General features: G+C 36.1%; 1 protein-coding gene across 6 annotated transcripts in view; it reads right to left on the reverse strand.

The window, feature by feature from the left end:
* Positions 1 to 398: 398 nt before the first annotated feature.
* Positions 399 to 23,418, reverse strand: part of Fam135a (family with sequence similarity 135 member A) — a 90,054-nt gene continuing 67,034 nt past the window's right edge. For 4 of the 6 annotated variants that reach the window (XM_055606119.1, XM_055606108.1, XM_055606099.1 and 1 more), the window contains 10 exons: positions 20,406 to 20,479; positions 18,521 to 18,675; positions 15,957 to 18,303; positions 14,445 to 14,605; positions 12,617 to 12,708; positions 12,043 to 12,140; positions 11,082 to 11,233; positions 7,828 to 7,938; positions 3,342 to 3,455; positions 399 to 1,817 (listed from right to left, as the gene is read on the reverse strand). In XM_055606119.1, coding sequence (XP_055462094.1) covers positions 1,612 to 1,817; positions 3,342 to 3,455; positions 7,828 to 7,938; positions 11,082 to 11,233; positions 12,043 to 12,140; positions 12,617 to 12,708; positions 14,445 to 14,605; positions 15,957 to 18,303; positions 18,521 to 18,675; positions 20,406 to 20,479 — 3,510 coding nt within the window. In that variant the 3' untranslated portion in view covers positions 399 to 1,611. Of the gene's footprint in view, positions 1,818 to 3,341; positions 3,456 to 7,827; positions 7,939 to 11,081; positions 11,234 to 12,042; positions 12,141 to 12,616; positions 12,709 to 14,444; positions 14,606 to 15,956; positions 18,304 to 18,520; positions 18,676 to 20,405; positions 20,480 to 23,418 lie in introns of those variants that run through there. The other 2 variants (XM_055606129.1, XM_055606138.1) reach the window with 2 other exon arrangements.

Raw genomic sequence — 23,418 nt, forward strand, 5'->3', positions numbered from 1 at the left:
GATGATAAATGCATATTTTCCAGTTATAATACCTCTGGTAAATTTATTGCTCAGTTCAGTTCATAAAAATCTTGAATAATTTAAAAAAATAATTACAAAAAACCATTAATGAAATTCTTTTACATATTTGGTATCTATAAAAGATTAGTCTATCTAGTTATGGATAAAAGCACAGGCAGCCATTTGTCACGTAGTGATGGGGATACAGTCTAAGAAGAGACCTGGGTGCTGCGCAGCATCGCGATGCTCTTACGTAAACGTACATGACGCGAGCCAGTGACACACTGAGGCTGGATGGGTACCCCACTGTGGAAGTGCTCATGGCTGACAGAATGTGACGCGGGCCACTGCTGCATCCCTAAGCATTCTAGGAGTAAGCAAGGCATTACAACTGTTACTGCTATTCCTCCAGAAAGGCATCTGCTCATTTATTAACATCAGAGGCAACAAACATGACACTAAAAATAAACATGCACCAATTGTACATAATACAGTCGTAACGAAAACCTTTGTCCACTGCAACTGGTGAATGTAAACACACCTTTCCATCCACCCTTAGTGCTTTATTATTTTCACAAGTAAAGCATGAGGAGAAAGTAGTGAATTTAATGCTGCTCAGCACCTTTTGTAAAGTCAAAAGACTCAACATCTCCATATGCCAAAAAACACCTGAAACTGTACCACCAAACACATAAAGTTAATCATCTCTCAATTTTAAACTGATATTTGATTTACACATTTTAGCTTGATAAATTTTAATAGTATTTAAAAATTATCTAAATTCATAAAAGTATTTCATAAATTCAACATTTAATGATTATTTACAAGAAACTGTGAAAAGGGTTAAAGAACTGTGGTGGAGAGTTCAAGCAATATTACTAAATTCAACAAAATTCCAATCAAATCAAGGCAGAGGGCCTTGATTTATATCTTTATAAGCTTCTAATGAACAAGAAAAGTTCCAGTAATAAAAGTCAACATGAGAAATAATGTTGAAATTACCAATAAAAATATACTTTAATAAGCATGACACATGTTTGATAGCAACAATATGACTTTATAGAAAACCTTTAAAACATTGGCATGTATGAACTACCTGGTTTGATCAAATGTAAAGTTAATATTTTAGGATTAAAGAATTTGATTTCAAAAATACATTTTAGCAGCCATTATTTTGCTTCCAGTTAAAACAGAATAAAGTGTTAAAAGTAAAATTTATTGTCCACTAAAAGCCCCAAATTAGAAAATTTAAAATACTACACTATCTATCAATAACAGCTTTTAATGTGATGTAGTGTGAACAAGGATTGTGGAAGCCAAGAATAAATGACCAGACATACAGATGGGCACAAACTTTTGCTGAAATACTTAGGTAGCAAAATATATGAAAAATAGAAAAGTAAAAAGATAAAATTAAAAAAATATTGCACAGCCACATTACCTAGAAAGTAAAGTTGATGTTTAAAAGGCTCTACACATGGATGATATAAATTATCTTCCATATAAAAAGATATAAATATGTCATAGAACTTAGCATCTACACAACTATGATACATTATTTAAATCATCGCTGAATGAGGTAATTGGTAAGTCTCTAACGATGCTTCTGTCCTACTGGAAATATTTGAGGGCAGCAACCAGGAAAAACTTTTCTAAAAATATTTCTGAATCCAGAACAGCTATGTGTGCAGCTCTCCCGATGAGTGAGTCAGCCGTGTTGGGCAACGCATTAATGACGTTGTAGCGAACCAAGTTACAGCCTTTGCTTTGCAGAACTGGGCGAAGCAAGTTGTGGATCATTTCTGAGTAGATCTGTCCTATAAAACAAACAAAAAGAAAAATTATTTGCATAACCGAAAAAGCCTATGTCAACTTTTCTGTAATTTATAAAATTTGTATTCTTTCCACATAAAGCAGGATAGTATGTGTGGTGCTCTGAGTAGGTTTGGCCCCCACAGGCTCATGTGTTTGAATGCTTGGCCCTTAGGGAAGGGGGCACTATTTGGAGGTGTGGCCTTACTGGAGGAAGTGTGTCACCGAGGAGGCTGGGCTTTGAGGTCTTAAATGCTTAAGCATCCCTGTTGTTTTAACAGGGAAGAACAATGAATTTAGCAGGTCATGTTAAATAAAAAGATAAAGATTAGATATATCAAGTTTGTACATATATATACGTACGTAAACTACTATGAGGTGCAAAAATACTGTTTATAATGCTTATGTACTCCTTATCATTAATGGCTAAGTAGCTAATGTTTCCATGGAAGGAGCCAATTTAAGCATGGTAGACTCTAGAAGTAGGATGCAGTCCTGGGGAATGACAAGAAGAGTATATAGAAAAACAAAAACAAAGACACCAGCATTTAAGAGGAGACAAATAACACATAAGTTAATCAACCAACCAACCAACCAACCAAACAACCAACCAAACAACAACAACAAAAAAAACCCCACAACCAACCAACACAACCAAACCTTTTATTCCCTTTTTCCTCTTTGATTTTACTGGGAGTCAAACTGGCTCTGTTAGTCCAGGCTATTTTTAAAAGTATGCTTAAAAAGGAAGACTTTATTTTCTTCATTTGGCAACCCAGAAAGCAGTCCTAGCAACATAGAACCTCACTGTTAAAAAGACATTCATTTCATCTTGGCTGTTCCTGAGCATCTTTTGTACTTCCCCTATGCAGGCTTTAGTAATTCTGATATGTCACAATAAATGTGAGATGAACCGAGTACCATGCGAGGCTCTGGCAGTACACATGTGTATTAAAAGCCCCTGCCTTAAGAAGCTATTTGCTGTCAGTGTGCACTGAGAAAAGGATCAGTTGTTTACAAAAAGAACTGAGACAATATTGGAAGTTAAAGCCCAAATTCTTTCTTTACTCCTGTATTTGTCAATACTGACTTTGCATAAAACATACAACATCTTTATTTTAACTAAATGGAGCAAATAAGATTCAGGTTGTCTGGTACCTTCAACTAGCTTTGATTTAAATTTTAACAAGCAGCAAGGAACCAAGATTACTCACTGACATTATAAAGGGGACAGTCCTTGCTGCCATTTTAACTTAAGTGGTACCCAGGAAAGCATAAAGCCCAAACACTACCATAACAACCAAGCCCAAGAATGGAGGGGAAAGCAAAGTTCAGATTACTTTCCTGATTGTGGAACGCAGAAGCATTACTTACAGAGACAGCTTATATGGCAAGAGAGGAAGAACTGGAAAACATGGGGACAACAGCCTTTGACAACAGGAGGAAAAGGAAAGAAGTCACTTGTGACATATCCTGGGAAAAGCTCATTCAGGGACAAAACTCGCTGAGGTATCTGTTTACTTCATTACCTGACTGCTTGTCCTTTAAAGCTGTTTTACACATTTCGATGCGGGCAGAATGATAAGGGACATAGCGATCCTGCAGAGACCCTACCAGCACAACATTCTTGAAATAATGAAGCCCTAAAGGTAGAGAACAACAAATTATTGCAAAACTTAACCAGATGTAAAACTTAGTACCATAATAAAAATTAAGTTTCCACAGTAGTATTACTTTCTTTTCTCCCCCACCGCCCCCACCCCTTTGAGACAGAGTTCCTCTGTGTAGCCTTGGCTGTCCTGCACTCACTCTGTAGACCAGGCTGGCTTAGAACTCACAGGGATCCATCTGCCTCTGCCTCCTAAGTGCTGAAATTAAAGGTGTACAACACCATACCCAGCTTCCAATTCTTTTTAAAAAGAGGCAAATAAAAATATAAAAATTACTTTCTTAAATTCATCACTCATCTGTGCAAGTGGTTCTAGGGACCATGCATTGAGTATAAAAATAACATTACTGAAAAGTTATCCCAAGCTACAAACACACCGTCATGTACTTTTAGAACAATTTTATTAACTTATCCAAAAGGTTTTCCACAAAGGATAATAAAACAATGTACAACTACTAGGATGCTTTTAGGTTGTAATCCACAGAGACACAATTTTTGGAGCTGTGAATTACATAGCTTCTGTCAGGCTCATTCAACAATGTTTTTTTTTTATTTTTATTTTTTTTCTTAATGGCTAGAATATTAGGAAATACAAATAAGAAGGAAAGAAGTCAAAGTATTTTTATTTACAGATTATACGGTTTTCTATGTAAAAGTTGCTAAAAACTCAAACACACACCTCTCAGCAGCCTTCCAATATACAAATGACTGAAAAAGAAATCCAGTAAACAGTACTTTCCACAATAGTATAAAAATTAAATTATTGGGATCACTAACCAAATAAACCAGAAGAATTTTATGATGAAAACTTTATGACACTGAAAAATAATTTGAGGAAGACACCAGAAGATGGAAAGCTCTCCCTTATTCACAGATCAGTAGGATTAACATAATAAAGATGGCCATCCTACCAAAAGCAATCTACAGATTCAATGCAGTCCCCATCAAAGTTCCAACATGGTTAGAGAAATTGAAAAGAAAATTTGAAACTTCATATGGTACCACAAAAAACAAAACAAAACAAAACAAAAAAAAAACCAGACAAACAAAAAACATCAGCTACCTAAGTCAATGCTGAGCAATAAAATAATTGCTAGAGGTACTATAGTCCCTGATTTTAAGCTGGACTCCAAAGCTATAATAATAAAAATATATGATATTAGCATAAACGCAGATACACTAATCAGTAACACTGAATTGAGGACCTAGATAGAAGTCTACACACACCTATGGAAACCCGATTTCTGAGAAAGAAGTAAAAAATATATATTAGAGAGGCCAGTATCATCACCAAACAGTGCTGGCCAATCTGGATGGCTGCAAATAGATTCCTATTTATTCCCCTTGCACAAAACTCAACTCTAAATGGACCAAGACCCTAAGCATAAGAACAGACACCCTGAATGTAACATACAAGGAATTGGAAAATAGGCTTGAATTATTGGCAAAGCACATTTTGCACACAACATTAATAGCACTAAGATCAACAATTAATAAATAGGATCTCATGAAACTGAAGAACTGAGGTATGGCAAAGAATGCCATCATTTGAACAAAGCAAGAGGCTATGGAATGGGAAGATTTTTACCAACTACAAAAATCTATAAAGTACAAAAAACAAAAACACCTGTTCTCAAAAGATGAAATACAAATGGCTGAGAAACACTTAAGAAAATGTCAACAGGGAAATGCAAATCAACACTACTTTGAAACCTCATTTTATGCCAGTAAGAATGGCCAAGATAAGTAACACAAATAACAGTATATGCTGGTGAGTATGTGGGGAAGATATAAGAGTCATTTACTGCTGGTGGGAGTAAAAACTAGTACAGCTACTAAGGAAATTAGTGCTCAATGGTTAAGTGCATGGCCTCCTCTCCCAGAGGTCCTGAGTTCAATTCCCAGCAACCACATGGTGGCGCACAACCGTCTATACTGAGATCTGATGCCCTTTTCTGGCATGCAGATGTACATGAAGAAAGAACACTCATTTACAAATGAATGAATGAATAAAAATTTTAAAAGATAAAAAAGATCCAGTATACAACTCTTGAGTATATATCCAAACGATGCCTCATCCTACTAAAGAGACAACTGTTTAGCAAGGCTTATTGTTGGTCTCTTCATAACAACCAGAAACTGTAAACAGCCCAGACATCCATGAATGGATGAATAAATAAATAAAATAAAATATGGTACATTAATACAACAGAGTATTATTCAGTTCTTATGAAAAATTAGCAGGTAAATGGGTAGAGCTATGAAAAAAAAAGTCATCCTAAGTGAGAGATCCCAGACCCCAGAAGAGAAACATTTTATGTTTTCTCTTACATGTGAATGTTTGCTCTTAAGCTTTCAATATGTGTTGTAATCCATATAAATACAGAGATTAGGTACTTTGTAAGGTACCAGGTAAGAGAAGAGCTTCCAAGGAAGGGAAGAATAGAATATATTGTCATAAAGATATAAAGAAGAAACTAGAATGGAGGATTATGTAGGAAGAGAGATAGGAGAGAAGAACAAAGGATGGAAAATGGAGAGGAACAACAAACATCAAAGGATCATTTAAAAACCATATGGAAACCTACTACTGTATAAGCTTTGTAAAATATGCACATATATGGAAAGAATTCTAATAGAGTCACCAAAACCCCAACTAGGCATCTTTTGCTACCAAGTTAAATCTTGCTGAGTCATTGACCAAAGGGGTCCCATCGAATCCCTATATATAACAGGCTATTGCCAAGGCTACTGGATGTCTTCAACAACCTGATGTTAAATTAGCTCTACTGTTGAAGACAACACTTACACATGTCATCAAACACAGAGAAATTGAGCTGGTGTCTCCCTAGAAGCTTCACCTCAACTGACAAGTGTTATGGTACTACTCTGCATGCTACCAGAGGAGAAAGGTAGTCATCATTATCTCCCAAGCTACAGACTCTAACCCACAAGAGTAGACTGCTATAAGATATACTTGTGCAACATTGGCACAAATGTTAATGGAGTAACCACTTTTTATTTAGATTTAAGGTCCATTCTTTGTTGAAACCCATATCTGCCACTGCTAAAGTGACTAAGAATATGAGATTAGACAGTTCATGAGAGGATGGGAAAACCCAATACTATTATTTTAGAGACATTTTGCTATGTTAGTTCACTCAAACCATATCAGAGAAAATTCTTGTTCCAGAAATGAGAATTAACAGTGACCTACAAATGGACAATATGAAGATAGTAAGATAATTTGGAGTACTAAATCATAAATGAGATGTCTTCATCAGACCCCAACCCTCAATGCTCAGGAATCTATGTGGGGAAGATTGCAAGAGCCAAAAGTGATGGATAACTCTAAGCAATCAGTCAGTAACCTCAAGACACAACAGGACTGGTGCATACAGGAAGTCACAGAGACTGGTAGCACACACAAGGCCTGTATAGATTTAAGCTAGATAGAGTCCCATTGTTGACAGGACAAAGTGGAGACAGGCTCTCACCTCTAAGCAAGAAGCTATCTGCAGTTAGTACCAGCTGACAAAAGGTAAATAATTCTCAGTGGAGCCCCACTGTATGTAATATTAACCACACTTCAAGACAAGCCCCATGCCCAAGAGTAACTGGCCAACACAAAACAAGCTCAATTTTTTTTTTTTAATGTGCACTTTTTATTTTGGCTTTTTGGGGGTTGTATTATCTTTTGATTATTCTGATTTCCATTTCTGTGCTTCTGTAGTTTGTTTTAGCTTTTTGAATGAAAGAGAAAAAGAACATACACTTGTGTGAGTAGAGAGGAGGGAAGCACATGGGAGAAGCTGGAGGAGGGGAAAACATGATTTTTTTTTTAAAAAGGAAGATAGAACATTACAGCAGCACTCCCCCAAAGAAAGCACAATTTCTGACATTTAAAAAACATGTTTGACAGCCATGAAACAAGAAATAAAAATATATGGTAGTTTATAGAAAGGGCTGAAGGCTGAGTTAGGCAACAGCTCAAAGACCACAGAGATGGACAAGCAGAGCTCTTATTAGAATAATAACTAAGAGGTTGGTGAGATGGTTGGCTGGGCAGGTGAAAGTGGTCGCTGCACCAGCCAGATGATGGGAATTCAACACCCACAACTCATGTGAGGGTGGGAGGAAACAATTCCACCACGTTGAGCTCTGACTTTCAAATGTCTTTGTGGCATGTACGTGTCCATGCGTCTCTCTCTGTCTGTCTCTCTCTCTCTCTCTCTCTCTCTCTCTCTCTCACACACACACACACACACACACACACCTGTGTGGACACTCCCATGAGGACACTCCCGCACACAAGCCTATCTTCTAAACTTTTGCTAGTTACTTACCTGCTTTATTACTAAGCTTATATAAAAATGTTTGGCGAGGGTCTGAATGATCCCGACATGTCAGTTGTAAAAGAGAGCCTGATTTTTTCCATTTCTGCATAAACCAGAGACCTAAGAAGTTGAATATGATATGTGAGCACATATGGGAAGGTAGTAATATATACTGAAGTTATTAGTGTTAACATATACTCATTTAAAAATAATATTTTATTAACATTTTGTTGGTTAATAAAATTTATTTGCAAGGTACTTCCACTCACTGATAAACACATTTACAAGCATAGTTTAATGGTGGTTTATGGAAGCTTTTGTCAGTAACAAAAAATGTAATTAATACACAAAGAACAAACTTGGGAACACTGTATGTTTGAATATCCTACTTAAAATTATTAAAAAAAAAAAGAAAGAAAAGCAGAAGGCACAAAAGCTCAACCATAGTAGGTCCGAATGTCTATGCACTGCGCTTTCAGTCTATTGGCAGTTGCAAGAGAGGAATACTAGACTACTTTAAACAGCACTTGAACAACTTATCAGCATTCTCTAATAATAACTCAATTTTATTTAAATCCTCTATTTTATTTTTCTTTCTATTAGCAATAATAACTATCCACATATTTTTAAATACTTATTTAGCATGGATGGGTATTTGCCTGCTTCTATGCATGTTCATCAAGTGTGCGCTTAGTACATAGGTCAGAATAGGGCCCTGGATCCCCCAACACCGGGAGTGACAGTAGTAAGCTGCCATGTAGAGGCGAGAAACTCAACCCAGGTCCTCCACAAGAACAACCCTTGCTCTTTAATTGCTAAGACATCCCTCCTGCCCAAATAACCCATATTTAAATGACCCTTTACCAAAATACAAATTTAAATAAAATATCAATCATTCCAAGATTGTGCTATTTACTTACATATTCTTTGTTTCTGTTTTATACAAGGAGCAGTGGAAAAATGGAGGGGAAACATGGTTTAATTAATTAAATATAATAGACAAGGGAAGATGGGAAAAAGTATAGGAAAAAAAGAGTCAGTTTATCAGATCCTATACATGTGGTATAGGTATAACATCCCTCATATTACTTAAGGATTTTTTTTTTTAATCTCCCTTTCTCTTCTCCCTAACACATGACAGGGTCTTACTATGAAGGACAGGCTATCCTCAAACTCACGATCTTCCTGTTTCCGTTTCTTAAGTGCTGGGGTCACATGTTACCTCTGCTTGGCTTTACAACGCCATTTATTTATTTATTTATTTATTTATTTATTTATTTATTTATTTATTCATTCATTCATTTATTTATTTATTTATTTATTTATTATGTCAATTATTTATAAATTAATAATTGCCTGGGCTTTGAAATCACTGGGTACAAATAGGATACAAAACAATCTGGAAGCAATAAAAATTTAAATTTATTTTTGCAGTGGGAATCTAAACTATCATATATATTTTTTTAAATCCAAGGAAAAAAATAAAAACAACCAATAGGCAAACTAAGAACCTGTCATATCTCAATAAAATTTTTACACTGGCTTGGCACTTAACTGTGACACTTAACTTTTACTCCTAACACAACGAATGCACAGGCAGTCAAGACCAGCCTAGTCTAGATAGCAAGTTCCAGGCCAGATACAGCTACATAACAGCAGCCTGTCTCAAAAAAACAAAACAAAAACAAAACCCCAAAAAATTAAAAATTAGGGTTTGAGCATTAATTTTAACATCCTTAGAAAATTTGGATTATTTCCTACAAATAGTTTTCTCTTAATCACTACCAAACCAAAACCAGTATACAGCCTACAGAAAGTTATTTAGTAACTTTTTAATATATTAAGCATATTTATTCATCTTTTCAACTAATAGAATGACCAGACGAGTTTACATACATGATAAAAATTTAGTAATCCTGAATTTAGAGGAAACATCATCTTGGGGATTCTGACTGACAGCATCTCAATTAGACTATTCTCTAGAGTAATTGTTTGAAGTGTGAAGAATCTATCCTTAGAGCTTGAGAGAAAATAACAGGATAGGTGAGCTGTAACTCTGAGCAGCTTGTGTACTGAGGAGGGCGATAAGCACATCTTTTGAGTTAGGATCCACCATGGTCAGTCTTGACTGACAACTTGACCTAGTACGCAAGTGCCAGGGGAAGGAGGATAAATGAGGGCTGTCTAGAATAGTTGTCTTTAGTTCCTTACTACATTTCTTCTGTTTGTTTATTGCGGGGTTTCTACATGTGCACATGCATGCCATGGTTTTGTGTGTCATAGTACAGCTTGTGGGAGGAGGCTTTCTCCTTCCACCACATAGGTCCCAGGGATGGTCCTGATGATCCTGATGAGCCTTTATCTGCTGCACCCTCTCCCTTGGACTGCTCTCCTCTTAACGAGGTCAGCTGAGCCGGGAGACCCATCCTGAAGGTGGGCAATGCCATTTTATGAGGCAGCCTTGGACTGAGTGGAAGAGGAAGCCAAGCACAGGCATGCTGCATTATCTGACTGTGAATGCCGTCTGAATAGCTACTTCAAGTTCCTGCCGACATAATTCCACCACAGTGATGGACTGTAATCTGGAACAGGGAGCCAAACAAACCCTTCTCCCTTTACCCTTTTCTGGTATTTTATTGTAGTAATAGCACATGGGATGAAGACTAGGGTCTAAGAAAGCAGGCATAGTCAGCAACGGAAGTCTAGTATGCAACTGTAGAAAGTGAGGGTGAAACAGTGGAAAAGTCAAGAGCATCAGGGTAAACATACTTGGGTTTCTGACTGGTATTCAAAGATCAAGAATGTGGAAGAGGTGAAGTTATGCTCCTTTAAATTTTTTTATATTTAATTTTATGAGTATGAATATTTGCATACATGTAGGTATGTGCATGACTGTTGGGAGCTCTGGACCTGGAATAAGAAACCCCAGGTTCTGAGAATCTTGTGGGTGCTGAGAGTCAAACTTGGGATTCTCTGCGAGAACAATGAGTGCCCTTAACTGATGAGCCATCCCTCTCTAGTCCCTAAGTTACACTTCTTGAATTAGAACTCGGAAAAGTGGCCAGGGTAGCTAGCAAGGAAGATCTGTAAAGCAACTGTTGAAATAATTACACAACAAAATAAAAAATTGGCCTTGTCTTCTCTTTTATGGGATTTCAGGTGTGTGACAAATTGCTTCTAAATATAAATACCGGAAAATTCTAAATTATGTTTAAATTATCTGCCCATGTCATATTTTTAATACAGAAAAATAAACTTTTTACCTGTATTGACGAGGGCACTGCTGTTGTAGAGTGTACCAAGGTGAGGTCCAGAGAGAGAGAGAAAGGTATGTAGTTTGCTGAGGTAATATTTAAACCTTGGCCTTGTAAGCACTGAACGGATTATTAAATTGCCCAGTGAATGTCCAATAAAGCTGTAAGACAGAAACAAAAATTTATTTATCATATATTTGTTTTAAAGAGAAACAAACCAACAACCCCCCAAAATCCCATCATGCCTGACATGCCAGAGATTATTCTGAAATACTTTTGAGATTTTCTTTTTAAATTATAGTGTAATACTGGAAATATTTAACTTATAAAGAAAAAAATATAAGAATATAGATCTCAATTATGTTTTAGAAATAACATTTAATAACATCTATCATATTTAGTAACTGTGTAGAAATAAATAAATTAAAAATATTTGCAGGGACTGAATAAATCATAGATGGCTCAGCAGTTAAGACAGAGGGCCCTGGTTCAGATCCCAGCAATTTCACTGCAGCTCACAACTGTCTAACTCCAGTTTTGGGGGATCTGATTCCCTCTTCTGGCCTCCATGGTAACAGCATACATGACTCACAAACATTCATGATGACAAAACATTTGTGTACAGGATGCAAATTTTTAAAAAACAGTCATCTAATGACTAGGTCATAGTTTTGCCTCTTGAACACATCCACATTATTTACTTGCTAAATTTCAAATATAACAATGAACTTATACATACAAAAACAAGACAACTTTTCAGAAATTCTCTATCTGCTAGTCTCCTGCGGTTGATATTTAGAAGTAAGGGAGTGAGGAGACAGTGCTGTTGCTAAAGTGCTCGCCTAGGAAGCACGAGGTCCAAAATTCAATCCAAACCCACGCTTCAAAATCTGCAGATGTTAACAGTACTACAGACTGCTCTCTTCTATAAGTCACAGAAACACAAAAATACTGTGAAATAACGTGTTACCTTATTTTTGAGACTGTTAAACTATATATCTGAATATACTGTATGATCTCATCCAAAAGGCGATCAGTCATGCAGTCAAAATCAGCAAAAGTATCATTCTAAACAAGAGGAAAACATATTACATACTAAAATATGTGCCATAACATGAAAAACTGAATACAATCATTTTTAGTTTAGGTGTTATCAATATAGTTCAGTTCACTTTTAGGCAAGTTAGTGACTGGAGCATTTACTCTATTAAAATGACTAAGTTTCTAGGGAAAGGAGTCTCAGTCTCTGTAATAGCACTTGCCTCATTTAGTTATGTCTTAGGCTAGCAATACTAAACACAGAGCCTCGTATAGTGGCTTAGTTAATAAAGTTTTTGTACAAAACGTAAACTCTAAAATGTTTTAAACACAGCAAGAGAATTCCTAAGTCAGGATGTGTATCATCTGTACGTCTGGATATGAAGTGACAGTAAATTTCCCAGAAGTCAGAAGTGTTTATATGACCACAGGCATTTTGCAGCAAGCAAAATGTAGAAACTGGCACAAGCATGTTTGCTGCCACTGAAAATACTGCTTTATTGTACCTGGTTTCTCTCAGACATAAGAAAATCAACTCTTCCCCCAGGCAGTCCAAGTTCAATGTATGTTTTTACTAGTCGCAGATCTGCACTGTTTCCTAGAAAATGAAGAATGACGGTTAAAGGATGAGGTGAAATAAAAGGGGCCTCATACACTTATGCATTTTTACAGTTTTTCGAAACAGAAAGTTCATGTCTTAATCCACTTGCTGATAAGACAATATGTTATGTGAGAGACTTTCCAGCCATTATCCTTTAACAGTTTATTTTTTAGGAAGTTTTGGCTCACTTATCTACCTAACAGCACACAGCTCTTTAGGTAGCAATTAACTGGACATAGCCACAGTAAATGACTGGCTCCCGATCACTGCCCTAGTGACCATGTAACTAATCTTTTTTATTATTTTTTTAATGCAGTTTATATTTAGATTTAGTCTGCTGACTTTCCCTTGGTGGCTAGGGTAGTTAAATAACTGTTACCTAAAAATACAAACAAAAGTATATTTAAAGACAGATAAACCCATACAGATATAAAACATAGAACATCTTTAAAATTTAGTGGCTTTTTCTGATTCCTCTGGTTTACTAGCAATACACTATTATCAGGTTTCAATTTTATTTTGCGCTCCTAATATTTACTGTTTAGCTATTTATGATTAATGTATTAAGATAACGTACTTTTTATTCCTAAGTTTAAAATGAATACTTCTAATTTTCACTATTAAAAGTAAGTTTTATATGGCTGAGAAATATATTCAGTTAACCACAATTATGGGTTAGAGAGCAGTTCTAATTAATACCTAATGTTTGATGCATAGCTCATATTCAGTGGGAATGGCTAACTGTCTCATCGATTATTCTTATTAGTTTACTTATATAGTACACTTTATATTTTTATTTTATCTTTATATTTTTGTATTCTGGATAGCAAAATGTTATTGTAATAATTATATATTTGATGCTAGTAGCTAGAGTTTTATTTAATCAAATAAATCTAGTTAATCAAATAAATCTATTTATCAAATAGTCTGTTTAGAGGAGTTTTGGTATGATGTTGTTATCAGATTTCGTACCACAGTTGGGATAACCAAAGAATGCGTTGGATTCCATCTTTTTTCTATTATTCTGATCCAATTTATGAGACACACAGACCACGTGTTTTGAAATTTCCAATGAAAGAAATCTGCCGGAAAATTCTAGTGTCAAAAGTCTTGTTTTGTAGATAATCCTTTGATATCACATTATCTGAAGATAGGGTTAAAAGGTTGGTATTGAAGGTACTTTATTTCTTGAAGGGTCATTAAAAAAAAAAAAAATTTTTTTTATTTAACATTTTTATATCCCATCAAATAGTTTGTTGTAGAATTACAATATGCAGTGTGTCGTGTTAATCTAGAAATAGTTGGCTTTTCTATCAGCTTCTCAACACAGAAAGGAAAATCTGCTGAGTAACCACGGCACTTGTCATGATTTTAGTGATGCTTCAATTAGTAAGGGCACCAGTTTTCTTTTCTAGTCCGTACAGTTCAAAAAGCAAGGTAAAAGAGAATAGGAAACTATTAAAGGAATAGTCCTGAGGTTATAGTTAATAAAATCAGCAAGAATAAAAAAAAAAATTCAAGGCATTTATATGAGTTTCAGATCCATGGCAAATTTACTTAAAAAAACAACAAAAAAAGAAAATCTAATATATACATTTAGTAAAGTTTCAAAATGTAATATTCAATTTATTTTAGCAATTCACTATTTTTAAGTTCAAAGATTACAGGAAACTACATACTCGATTAGGAAAAGCTACTGAATTGCCATGGGTGTGTCAATGGCTGTCACATACCGTCTAGACCATGGACACAGACAATGAGATGCACGCCGTCCTCAGAACTATCCTCTTCTTCCATGCTAAAGTACGGTGTGGAGGATGCCAGCAGAGGAACCTCACTGTACATGAACCCAGGCAGCTTAAGTTGCTTCAATTCTTCTTTTGCCTGAAGGAAGCTGAAGTGAAATATTACAGAAAATTTTCTTTAGTAAGTAAATATTCCTTAGTAAGGTTTCTTCGTTTTTAGAAACAAAAAGAGAACACAATTTAGAGAAGCACAGGAAAAGAAGATCAGCAATAGCTGTACACATCATGAAACCATGTGGGGTCATCTAAATGATTTTATCAAAAGACAACTTTTTGGGATTTTTAGTACATGATCTAATTAGATACAATGAATACTTGAAACCTGAAGTAACTTTAAAATAGTCTTTTAAACCTGAAACTGACTAAAAAAAATGTTAGAAGTGGTTTATGCTTTCTTCAAAATTTAATATTGCATGCATAAAACGACCTTAAAAAAGTACTGGAAAAATGGCAACTGGTATTCATCATGTAATCAAATTCTCTCTTTGTTCTCTTACAATTTAACAAAAAAGAAAGAAGCTGTCACAGAAAGCACGGTGGCGCGTATGATATTCAACCAGGATGGGCTGATGAGTCTATTTTTTCTAACATGCTAATAAGGAACAGCACCAAGAGAGGTACATGACTATAGCTGGCAGTATATAGAATTTGGCATGATAGCAGATCTAACTCGAAGACTCTAAACATCAAAACTGCTACCTAACATGACATCCATTTGGCTGAGAAAAGTAAAAATGAAAAAGCTGATGAATCACTGTCTGTGTAGTACATAGACTTTGCTTTCTGCTGCCTCAGAAAAACTGAGAAGACCCAAAAGATAGTATCAGTTTTTGTTTGTTTCTGAGACAGGGTCTCTCTATGTGGCTGTGGTTGTCCCTGGAAGGGCAGGCTGGCCTTGAACTCACAAAGATCTGCCTGACTGACTCCTGAGTGCTGGTATTACAAGGCATATGCTATCATGTGATGCTCGTATGTGAGTTTAAAAATCAATGACTGTTTCCACTGTTTGGCTTTCGGCTTTATGGATCTTAGCTTTGTTTGCAAACCAGAGTAGCCTGTGAGTTACTTAAAACGTACTGTAACACGCACAGACCTCGCGCCTCACGGACCGAGTTGGTCTCGGCTGAAGTAGAGCTTTTAGGAATCAGTGCACACAGACCCATCTGTTACTGGTGGCAACTGACCCAAGCAAGGGGACTAGGCGCTGGTAGGCTTAAGGAGCTTCTACAAATGTGCCATTCATTTACTTAATATTACCCTGACTTCCCACATGTACTGATAAAACCTAGCTCTTTTCTGAAGTTATGGGAGGAAATGAGGTAGTGACAAAAACAGGTTCTAACCTTAGCTAGGAAACAACAAAAAAAGACTCCACCTTTTGGCACTATTTTTGATGTTCCAGATATACACTTAGACACAACATTGAGTTCCATTACTTACGCATGTATTTGAGGTTTTGGTGAATTTTCATACCAGGAGGTTGAAGAAGTGAAGTTGTAAGAAATACTGCTTGGCTGCTTTGTAATGGCATCGAATTTACTTCTAGAAGAATATTTAACACCACAAGGAGAATCTCGGGGAGCAGACGGGAAGGACAAACAACCGGAAGTACAAACAGCAGGAACAGTTACACCAGCCCTCAGATAGTCACTGTTTACTTTTTCGGATGGCTCATGTCTTTCTTCCCCTAGTGCATCTCCGCTTACATAGCGAGCACTTACTGCCCCATCTGTAGCTGGAAAATCTGCTTCTTCATGATACCCATTTTGAACCATCTGCTGGTCCTCCTCCTCCTCGTCTTTGCTCTGTTCCTGCTGAAGATCACTAATTCCCTTCTCACAGGTTTCCTTCTGAGAGCTCACTGAGCTGCGGTAGGTGTTAGCACACGTGTCAGAAACATCCATATTGCTCTGAGACCCAAAATAATTTTCCACAAGCCCCTGTTTTACCACGTCAGTACTGCTGGAAAGAGAGTCGCCTGTACTCAGTGGGTCACTTTCAATGACACGGGCTTCGGAATACACTTGTTTGTTATTTAATGGCTCACCAATTTTTCTTTCTACAGTTCTATCTCTACTAAGCTCTGTGTCAGTAGAAATAGAACCTGAAACAACACAAGGAGTACCCAAGCAAATCAGTGTTGAGCTTGGCGTTGTCACTGTTTCTGCTGAGTTGTCATGACTTGGAGAACCTTTAAAGACAGCATCCAAGTCCAAATTAGGTTTGGAGCCCCAATTACTTTTAATATCACTGGAAGTATCTTCGCCTGAGGAAACAAGTTGTAAAGGGTCTTTACTGCTTGAACTTAAGGAATGCATGGCTAAACTCTCACTGTCCAAATGCCCCGAAAATACAACACACTGCTGTTGTAAAACAATGCTTGACTTTTTACTATCATCACACGTTGGCAGATCCACTGCTCCTAGATGTAACACCGTCTTCCTGTCATTTGGATGACATTCAGGCACAGCACATTTCCTACAGCTGTCGTCAGCTGACAGGTCATCATCAGAAGGCAGGGAATTTATTGACGTCAGAGACGACTGTATTTCACTCAAAGCACTTGTGCTCTCTGTGCAATGACTTCCTAGAGAAAATTTTACATTGTGATCAGGCTTCACCAAGAGCTGAGTAAATAATCGCTCGCTGTTGCAAGGACCTAGCCCTTGGAGAGTTTCAAAGGCCAGTTCTGGATTTGGATGTGTTGCAAAAGAACTTGGTTCACTTTCAACACCTGAGTCTGAAAATCTAGAGGAGGCATATGTGGCATTAGTATCTGGTAATTTAATTGTGTCGCCACTCACTACAACATGATATTCTTTTGTAGAAGGAGCAGGCAGACTACTTCTTAATTTAGTTAATGATTCTTCCATAGAGTGACCCGTTGTTTCCTGTACTGCATCCCTTTCAAGGGTTATTTCTGTAGTCTTGGATTTATCATTTGATTCTAAGGACTCAAAAATGGGTAGTAAATTATCCACAAATAGTTCATCTCCGCGAAGCTCTGTCCAAGGTCCTACTTTAACTGTTGTTTCCTCTCCACTGACAGACTCTTTACTGTTGGCCTTGACTTCCAGTGTTCTAGCTCCCAAAGATGGGGTGGTCTGACAGTCATGGCAATCATCTGGTGAGCGTCTAGACGCCAGACTATGCTCCGTATGTGAGATGTCACTATCGTCTTGGGAAAGAGCACGTTTACCTGAAATGGACAAATTGGCACAAAGATTTAGGCTGCCAGAGTTCAAGAGATCGAACTGGTCTGGTTGCATATTTTCAGTGTCTGGAGACTTGTATTCAGTTCTGTCTGTATTAGCTGGCAAAGAGCTAGCTTCCTTTTGACTTGTCTGTCTGATGTAGGTTTTTAGGTCAAAATTATGTCCACATAGTGTGGGATCCAGACCTTCCTTCTGACTATGTGAAGGATTGCCTTCAAAGCATTTAGTGAGATCACTTGATGCTGTATTTTTCAAACATTTGTAGCTTACTAGAACGACAGAATCTTTAGAGTTCTGTTTTATTAACTTTTTCGTGTTCTCTGGTTTCATTGTTTTCATGAGCTTAGTGACCTTAACCTTGGATTTATTTGATTCTTCATTTTTTCCTTTTAGAGGTTTTGTTAGCTGCTTTTCACCTTCTGTATAGCAAATACTGGAGGCAACAGCAGGTCTGACCTTCAACTCTGGGCTAGAAAGTCCTGCTACAGAGCTCTCTTCAGTCTCATGTTTATCCATTCTACTGGCCTCCGATAGCTGAAGACTCTGAATTCCCATCCAGGGCGCTTCTAAGTCTTTTATCCAAAGAAAAAAAGATTCAAGTTTACAATAAGTGTGAAAACTCAAAGGATCAAGACTACTTTCTCTAACTATAACTTTCTAATTTCCTCATAAGTAAATGAAACTAGAGGGGGAAATGACTTAATGTTAGGGGATGGTTTTATGTATATTTGAAAAAATATGCTGAAATTGACATACATAGCTTATGTATTTTAGTTAGATTATACTTACCTTCAATAACTGAATCTAAATACCTATCTTCAAAGATTATAGGTAATGAATTGAGATCTCCATCTAATTCACTACATTCAATAGGTAGGGGTGGAAGAGAACTGCAGAAGGAAGTATTTTTGATAGCGGTGCACATCTGTAGATGACTCTGAGCACTGAAAAATATTCTTAAGTCAGATTGTAGTGAAAAAATAATTACACCCACCTCCACTTTAAATCTATCCTGTTCTCTTCCCCACCAGTTCTAGCCCCTTTCCTCAAGATACAACGTCCTTGGGAAAAGCTTCTTGGTCAGTGATTAAAACTGGCAAAGTAAAAATTAGGGTTTACTGATAATAAATTATTGAAATTATAAATTATTATAAAATTATAAATTATAAAACTATACTTTGTTGACAAGCTAGTTCCTAATCTATTTTATCACTGCCTGTATTATCTCAAGGTCAATGTCAATGCATGCTGTTTGAAGTGCCAAATTTGCTGTAAGCAGCACACAGAAGTAGTATTAAAAGTTCACTGCTTCCTACTTATTTAATGAGAACACAAGGGAAACTGAGTGTTCCACATGGCTGTTTTACTGATACATGCGGATAAGAACACTGAATAGCTATTTAAAATAGGATATATGAATTTCTAACACAAAATAGTGATCAGAAACATTTTCTAGAAGAGTGGATAGATGGCTCGGTGGTTAAGAGCATTTAGTACTCTGGCAAAAGTCTTCGTTTAATTCCTAGCACCCACACGGTGGCTCATCTTTAACTACAGTTCCAGGAGAACTGACTCCTTTCTCTGATCTCCAATAGTATCAGGTACATATATGATAAACATTCAGACACATAAAAAAAGTGCAAAATTATTTTAGAAAAACCACTTTCAAATAAAAAATTCAAAAAAACAAAAAAGTGTATTATAAAAACTCAATTTACTTATGACCCAGTCAGAACAATTAACACCTGCCCTTGTTTTATAATTTGAGATTGACTGCCTTCTCTGTCCAGTCATTGTTTATAGGTATTTTCAGGATGTAAGATATATATGCACTGAAATCTATTCTGTATGATTTGACAAATGAATACACAACACAAAGACTATTTCCATCTACTCAGTTTCCTTACATTTTCCAGCCACATCAACCCCAAGAGGATCACTGAACTTTCTTCACCTTAGTTTTGCTTGTTCAAAACTTCATATATTAAAAAGAAAAATCATACAGTATTCACTCCTTTGTATATGCTTTATTTTTCTCAATGAAATGACTTCAAACAACTCTTTAAAGACAAAGAAAATGAGACCTAACCACATTCAGTAGTATAGATGGAAGGCATTTATTTTGGACTTTTTTGTTTTTCAAGACATGGATTCAAGACAGCTCTGGCTGTCCTGGAACCCCTATGCAAACCACACTAGACTCAAACACAAAGATCCACCTGCTTCTGCCTCCAAACTCCTGGGATTAAAATCATGTAGCACCAGCACCCAAGTATTTTAGATATTTAAACTGTGTATCTTTTATGTCAGGGAAGACAATGTCATTCACATTCAGACTGTAAAAACCTGATGTGAAAAAGGTGAATGTGAGCTATTCTGACCTGAGAAAGAAAACATAGAAGACTGCATGTTAAAGAGAAGTACACAGTAACATCCTTAGGTGTGACACAGCTCACAGCAGGGGACATGGCGCAAGTTCATTCTGCTTTTTGTTGAACAGACAGAATTTCAAAAGATAACTCCTAAGATAACACCTAATATGATTAGAGTTCTAAATTTCAAATTCCTTCATTTTCTTTTGCCTTAAATACCATGAAGTCTGTCATTAATAAAGTCTAAGATAGCCATACAAAAGGAAACAGAATTATCTGTATTTTGGAGTTGTGCTACTTACTGAAGTTCTTGATAAGCAATGGCAGCTTCTCTTGGATGTTCAAAACAAAAGAATGCCTCCGAAAATCTGCGAACCTAAATAATTTTAAAGAAGAGTATTGATAATGTCACAGTTTCATTTATCAGTCTGGCACAGAATATCAAGCAGAGATGCTGACTCCACTAGGCATTCAAAAATCATCCCTGTGAGAATTAAACTTTCCCTCAGTATTGCTGTCACTGTATTTCTACATTGTGTAGAATAAAGAAACAAGAGAACTGAGAAACTAAAGTTTGCATTTTGGATCTCATTTCTCCTCCTTAAAGGCAGAGATGGTATTGTCCTATTTGTTTTGTCTACACTTTCCAGAATAGTGCCTGACACATGCTATATGTCAGACATTAAAGTACATGACCATCAACTGTCTGATTTACTGGCTTTGTGCAGTTGACCTCTGAGCTTCAGGTGATGCACTTTCAAACTGACACTCAGTACTTGCTGTGCATACAGCCTTGTGAAGAACAAAGAACACATGCAGCAGTAGTTTCAGAGTGGACAGTCTATATAACATATGCTCTGTAACCACTGTTCTAGCAGTTGCTGCATTCTTCCTTCACATAACTATGCACAAATCAAACCTCCTTCCTAGTAATACAGGAACAGGAACTATGTTTTATTTTACTGTTTAAGACAGGATCTCACTGTATAGCTCTGTTTGGCTTGGACCTTGCTATATAGACCACAGTGGCCTTAAACTCATGGAAATCTACTTGCCTCTGCCTCCCAAGTGCTAGGATTAAAGGTATGTGCCATGATGTCTGAAGGAACTATGAGCCCTCTAATGTATTTTACCATGTTATAAAAGAATGTACTTGGTAAATATATATTGAATTTGCTGACTATTTCTTCCACTGTTTTTATTTTGACATTTATTTTTAATTATGAAAACAAAGGCTTTTTTTTTTTTAAGGTACTAAAGCACTGGTAAGCCAATTAAGAGAGGGAAAAGTTATCTTGTTTGGGTACACAGAGGGAAAAGAAATACATCACATGTTTAAGTCATATCATGGTAAGATTTTTTTTTTTGGTGTGTGTGTATACATACATGTACTTGGTGACTATAAAGTATAAGTCTATACTTTATGTATAGACATATGTATATATTTCATATATAGATTATAAAGCATATATGCATTTTTATTATATTAAGTGCACAAAGAGAGGTTACATTGTAAGACTCCATACTATAATTTAATGATAGCCAAATTCTTCCTTAACCCCTTCCTCCCTCCTTTGCCTGTTCCCCAGAAAACTCTCTTTTTCATTTCAGGTACCCTTCCTTTTCTTTAGCTTCCACTTAATTTCTAGAGTTGGCAAGCTGCTTCCCTTCTCTCCTTGATGGCCCTGATTCCCTAAGTAGCACTTCTTGCCAGTGTCCTACCTAGGAGGCTCTGCTAGGACTTTGATTTAAGCCTTAACGTGCTCTGGAGGAGGGATCTTCATTTCGTAAGTGAGGAAGCTACTGCAAAAGGAGCCAGGGAAAGGGTAAGTGATAAACCTGCGGTTTCAAGTACCAGTTTGGAAAATTCCATATCTGGTGCTCTAAAGCTCTTCTCTTTTTTTCTTTCTACATCAAGGTTTTTGTTATGTACTAATATGAGGTTCTTTTCCTAAATTTCCTTACAGTTTTTAGCACACTGGAATGATATGCAATGAAGGAGGTTTTTGTATCACCGTAACTAATATATGACTGCCACCTGATGGCAACACATAGTATTAAAATTTAAGTTTTTCAAATTTAAATTTAGGAGGTACAAAAATACATAGTATTGCTTTGTTATACTTGCTTATAAAAATTTAAAAGTCTAATTTAAAAATCATTTACTTGGCAATATCACAACTATTCAAACTGAAAAAAGATACTTTTGCTTTAAAAGGCTAATTTTTTTTTTCCTCTGGGTTCACTCTAAAATGCTATTAAATGTTAAATTGTTAGGAATATTTTGCTGTAACAATTTTATATGCCTAATGTTGAGTGTAGAGTCTCCATCTGATAAATCAGGCTCATATATATCCTGAAAATGTTTACTTGATTACATGTCCTTTGCTCTATGTGTTATAGGATAACATAATGCTTTGTTCCACAAAACTTATTACCATTTAATATTAGATACAATTCTAGCTATTTAAATGAAATGATTTCTCTATCCACATCTCTTCTAAAGGCAAATTAACAAAGAAAAAATTCTTTTGTATGCATGACAGGCCATTTTATTTTATTTTAATCTTACTTAATTAAAAATTTCTAGGCCTTTCTGCTCTTCCTGATACTTGGAACTACACCCAGCACACATGTGAGGCAGTTCTTTCCCAATGAGTTATGCCCCTAGTTCACCATTTTTCTAGTTCTATGGAGGTATCTGAGTTGTGACATTATATTCTTAAAAGTGCAATTTGATGAACTGAACATGAAAGCATCACTGGGCTAACAACATGAACACACCCATCAAAAAGAGCATGAAGATTTGCAGAGACAATTGCACATAGGACACTGTGAGCACCAGAATTTTTTTGTTTTGTTGTTATTTGTTTGGTTTGTTTTTGAGGCAGGGTCTTACTCTGCAGTCTTGGTTGAACATGTAGTTCAAGTTGATTACAAACTCATGTAATTTTTACTCTTATCCAAGTACTGGGATTACAAACATGAACTATGATTACAGCTACAACAGCTTGATACAAAAAAATTGATACAAAAAAATTTGGGCACAGCAGCACACACCTTTAATCCCAGCATTTGAGATGCAGAAGTAAGTGGATCTTGAAGCAAGAGTTCAAGGCCAGCGTGATCTACATAGTGAGCTTTAGAACAGGTAGTGCTACATAGTAAGAATCTGTCTCAAAAACAAACAAACAAGAAAACTAAATTAAAACTACCTTAAAAAAAAAACACACCCCTCCTTCATGTAAGTAAAGGATGAAAAAGAAATAATAATAATAATAATAATAATAATAATAATAATAATAATAATAATAA

The sequence above is a fragment of the Psammomys obesus genome, unplaced genomic scaffold (assembly GCF_907164565.1).
Source record: "Psammomys obesus unplaced genomic scaffold, mPsaObe1.curated_primary_1811, whole genome shotgun sequence".
Taxonomy (NCBI): domain Eukaryota; kingdom Metazoa; phylum Chordata; class Mammalia; order Rodentia; family Muridae; genus Psammomys; species Psammomys obesus.